The sequence below is a fragment of the Plectropomus leopardus genome, unplaced genomic scaffold (assembly GCF_008729295.1).
Source record: "Plectropomus leopardus isolate mb unplaced genomic scaffold, YSFRI_Pleo_2.0 unplaced_scaffold4918, whole genome shotgun sequence".
NCBI lineage: Eukaryota > Metazoa > Chordata > Actinopteri > Perciformes > Serranidae > Plectropomus > Plectropomus leopardus.
Window position 1 is genome coordinate 1 of NW_024653973.1, and position 3,792 is coordinate 3,792.

General features: G+C 41.8%; 1 protein-coding gene across 2 annotated transcripts; it reads right to left on the reverse strand.

Annotated features, from left to right (window-relative positions):
* Positions 1 to 1,407: 1,407 nt before the first annotated feature.
* On the reverse strand, positions 1,408 to 3,451 carry LOC121939489 (zinc fingers and homeoboxes protein 1-like). Of its 2 annotated transcripts, none has more exons than XM_042482508.1 (2): positions 3,162 to 3,451; positions 1,408 to 1,920 (listed from the first exon to the last, which is right to left on the reverse strand). In XM_042482508.1, exon 2 carries the CDS (start codon positions 1,794 to 1,796, stop codon positions 1,413 to 1,415), a length of 384 nt encoding a protein of 127 aa, XP_042338442.1. In that variant the 5' UTR covers positions 1,797 to 1,920; positions 3,162 to 3,451; the 3' UTR covers positions 1,408 to 1,412. The 2 variants fall into 2 exon arrangements, with proteins under 2 accessions (XP_042338442.1, XP_042338441.1); XM_042482507.1 differs by having other exon boundaries at positions 3,126 to 3,451.
* Positions 3,452 to 3,792: the final 341 nt, after the last annotated feature.

The following is a 3,792-nucleotide window of genomic DNA, read 5'->3' on the forward strand; positions in this document are numbered from 1 at the left end:
AATAAAAACAAAACAACAAAATTACCTGGAAAGAGTTTTTAAAAATTATAACAACTCTGTGACATAATTTTAAATATGTAGTGATTATTAGAAATATAGAGATTTTTCCCTAGCATTTTTAAAATAATTCTTTTAAATTTGATAATCTATTACAATTTGTGAAACATTTCTTAACACGATGCTCTTTTGCCCATTTTTCAAATTTTCACATTTCAAAGGGTTAACTGTTCCTCAGATTCGTCTTACTGTTTGAATGTTTTGTTTTGGGGTTTTTTTGACTTCCTGCTTCAGCTTTGCTCTGAAGGTGCTGTAACCGTCAGGGCTGGGCGCTGCGGCCTTGAAATAACATCACGATATTTCTGGGCTATATCACGATACACGGTACATATCACGATATTTTAAATCTCCTCAAAAGCTTCATAAATGCTGAACTGGGCAAAAAAAATCAAATGTTGCGATATGACGACATACGTAGATATTGATACTGTGACATATTTTAGGGATGACTGTACTTGGACAAAATATAAACACAATGAGATTTTTGATTATCAGCAGTAATGTGGATTTAATGACTTGAACGCAACTATTAAAACGAGTACAACAGTCTGATAAGTTTAGAAAATACTAGAGCCCGACCGATTTTTGAGACCGAAACCGATTTCATAGTTGAAAAATTCACAGATTAACGATATGGTGACTGATTTAGTCAATTTTTTTTAGCTGGAATGAAAACAGATCATCTCTATGTGATTTAGCACCGATATGCAAAAGTACTCAGAAGGCTGCTTTCTTAAACAAACAATGTTTATTGAACAATTTACTTATTTAACAATACACACAAACAGAAATAAAGAATAAATAAAAATAAAATAAACATCAGTACTGCATGTGTTCAGCATCAGTCTCTGCTGACCCTTCAAATAAAGAATATAAAAACAAAATAAACATCTAAATAAACATCAGTGCTGTTCAGTATCAGTCAGTTGCTGATCATTTATAAACCACTCAAGCATCGTTTTCTGCACGATATGGTTTGTAAAAACAGTTTTCTTATTGGCAAAATATATACGCAGATGTCGATATGCTCCGATATGAAAGGCTCATATCGGCCGATAACATCGGTTTACCAATAAATCAATCGGGCTCAAGAAAATAACATGACTTTACTGCAGCCTTTAAAATCAGGAAACACTCGTTTCATATCATGACGTGACGATATTCAAAATTTGAGACGGTATGTGGTCTCGTATCACAGTTACGGTATGTATCGTGTATATTGCCCGGCTCTAATATCCATAAAGTTAATGTTATTTTGACAGTTTGGGTATCTGACGTCAAAACAAACGACTCTTTCTCACTCTCTCTCTCTCTCACACACACACACACACACACACACACACACACTCACACACTCACACACACACACAGGTGCTGTACCTCTTGGTGTGGTAGTCACACTCCATGCAGACATACGAGGTGTTGAGGACGACGTCCGGGTGCTCCGTGTCCACGTGCATGGTGAACAGGTTTAGCTCCGACGTCTGGAAGCTGCAGTATTTGCACTCGTATCCTCCCTCCGCCGCGTTCAGGTCCAGGTAGGGGTCCGACGCTGGCCTGAAGTCCGCGTCCTCGCCCCGCTCCTCCAGCAGACTGGGAAACTCGGAGGAGACGGTCGCCACGCCGTTACTGTCCTCCGGCTCAGCCGCGTCCGTGACATCCTCCATCTCCTGGTCCAAGTCGACGGCTTCTCGAGGAGGGACCATGCAGGGGGTGGTGGACTTCCTGCGGCTGGACATGCTGAGGGTCGGGAGGCGCTGCGTGTGGCCGAATGTTAAAGCGGTCTCAGTTCAAGTCGTCCCGCTGTGGCTCCATAAAGCAGGACGTCGTCAGTCGAAATGTTTCCTCCGTTATCTTTAATTCCTGAAGGAGAGAACAAAATAAAGAGTTAATACGACCGCAGCAGAAGACATCATGACATGACAGCTCCATCACGACATGACAGCTCCATCACGACATGACAGCTCCATCACGACATGACAGATCCATAATGACATGACAGCTCCATCACGACATGACAGATCCATAATGACATGACGGTTTTATCATGACATGACAGCTCCATCATGACAGCTCCACATGTTTCTACAACGTTAGCACATTGCTCAAATTGTAAGACATTTCTCAGATTTTAGGACGTTTCTCAGATTTTGGACATTTCTCAGATTTTAAGACATTTCTCAGATTGTAGGACATTTCTCAGATTTTGGGACATTTTGTCAGATTTTAGGACATTTCCCAAATTTTAGTACATTTCTTAGTTTTTAGGATGTTTCAATGATTTTTGGACCTTTCTAGTATTTCAGGAAATTTCTAGTATCTTAGCACATTTCTACAATGTCAAGACCTTTCTAGGATTTTGGCACATTTCTAGGATTTGAGGGCATTTCTGTGATCTTAAGATGTTTCCAAGTTTTGAGGTAATTTCATGGTTTTTTGAGACATTTCTATGATTTAGCACATTTCTCATATTTTTGGACATTTCCCAGTTTTTAGAATATTTCTAAGATTATTGGACGTTTCTTGTATTTCAGGACATTTCCAGAATCGTAAAACATTTCCAGGATTTTAGGACATTTCTAGGACTTCGGGATGTTTCTAGGACCTGTTTCTAAACTAGGACCTCTGTCAGGGGTGTGGGGGATCCTCTATTGTGATGCAGATTTGGCCCGCGGACCATAAGTTTAACAACTTTTTTTTCTGCAGCTTGGTTTGAACTCCTACTGCCTGCAGCTTTGTGTTGTTTATCAAACTGAGGCTGCAGCAGAAAATGCACTTCCTGTCCCCCCTACACACACACACACACACACACACACACACACACACACACACACACAGAGTCTAGACTCCTCACACACACCATCCTGTCCTCTCAGCTAGCTCACTAACGGAGAAATAACCGGAGACAGCGCACCGACAGACACCGAACAGCAGCCCCGTCCTGCTAACGTTAGCCCGCTGCTCGGTGCGTTTAACGGCTCTCCACAAGTGGCAGCGGGTGTGTGGCCGCACACACACACACACAAACCCCGGTAACAGCCCACCAGGTGAGCCCGGTGTGCGCTCACCTGGTGAATCGGCCGCCGTTTACCCACATCTCGTACCGAGCAGTTAGCAGGCTAGCGGCTGTGTAGCATCTCCGGTTCGGTGTGTTGATACGCAGTCTTCCGCCTTTGAACACACCGAGGAGCCCATCTGCTTCAGCCCGGACACGGAGCCTCTCTGACGGCCGCGGAACCAGCCCAACTACCGCCCGTTAGCTCCGGTTTCGGCCAGCTCCGCCGCCACTCGCATCGCTCGCTCCGCCGCTCCGTTAACAAAAAGGACAGTTTAACGGAAAAGGCACCGATAGTTCACCGAATCTGACGATGGCCATTTTTTTCATTCCGCCGATACAAGCGAGCAACGGCCGGCAACTGCATCCGGGCTAAACTTTTCAAAATAAAAGCTAAAGTATTATCCAAAATATTCCATGAAAAAGAAAACATCTGGGGAAAGATTTTTGTTTTTGTTTTACTAAAGTAAAAGTAATAATACTAGGGTCCATAATTTCTCTTAAAACAAAAGAAATAAACTAATGATTATTATTATTATTATTTTATTTCAAACAATTAAAGCAATATGAGGCAAATTAAATAAATGACAAAAGAAATATAATATAATGTGTACATAAAAAAATAAATTAATACAGTCACTTTTCTGGTGCTGCATTCAGATGCCTTTAAATAGCATTCA

Coding starts and splice junctions, on each gene's coding strand:
- LOC121939489 (XM_042482508.1), bottom strand. CDS start 1,796: ATGTCCAGCCGCAGGAAGTCCACCACCCCCTGCATGGTCCCTCCTCGA.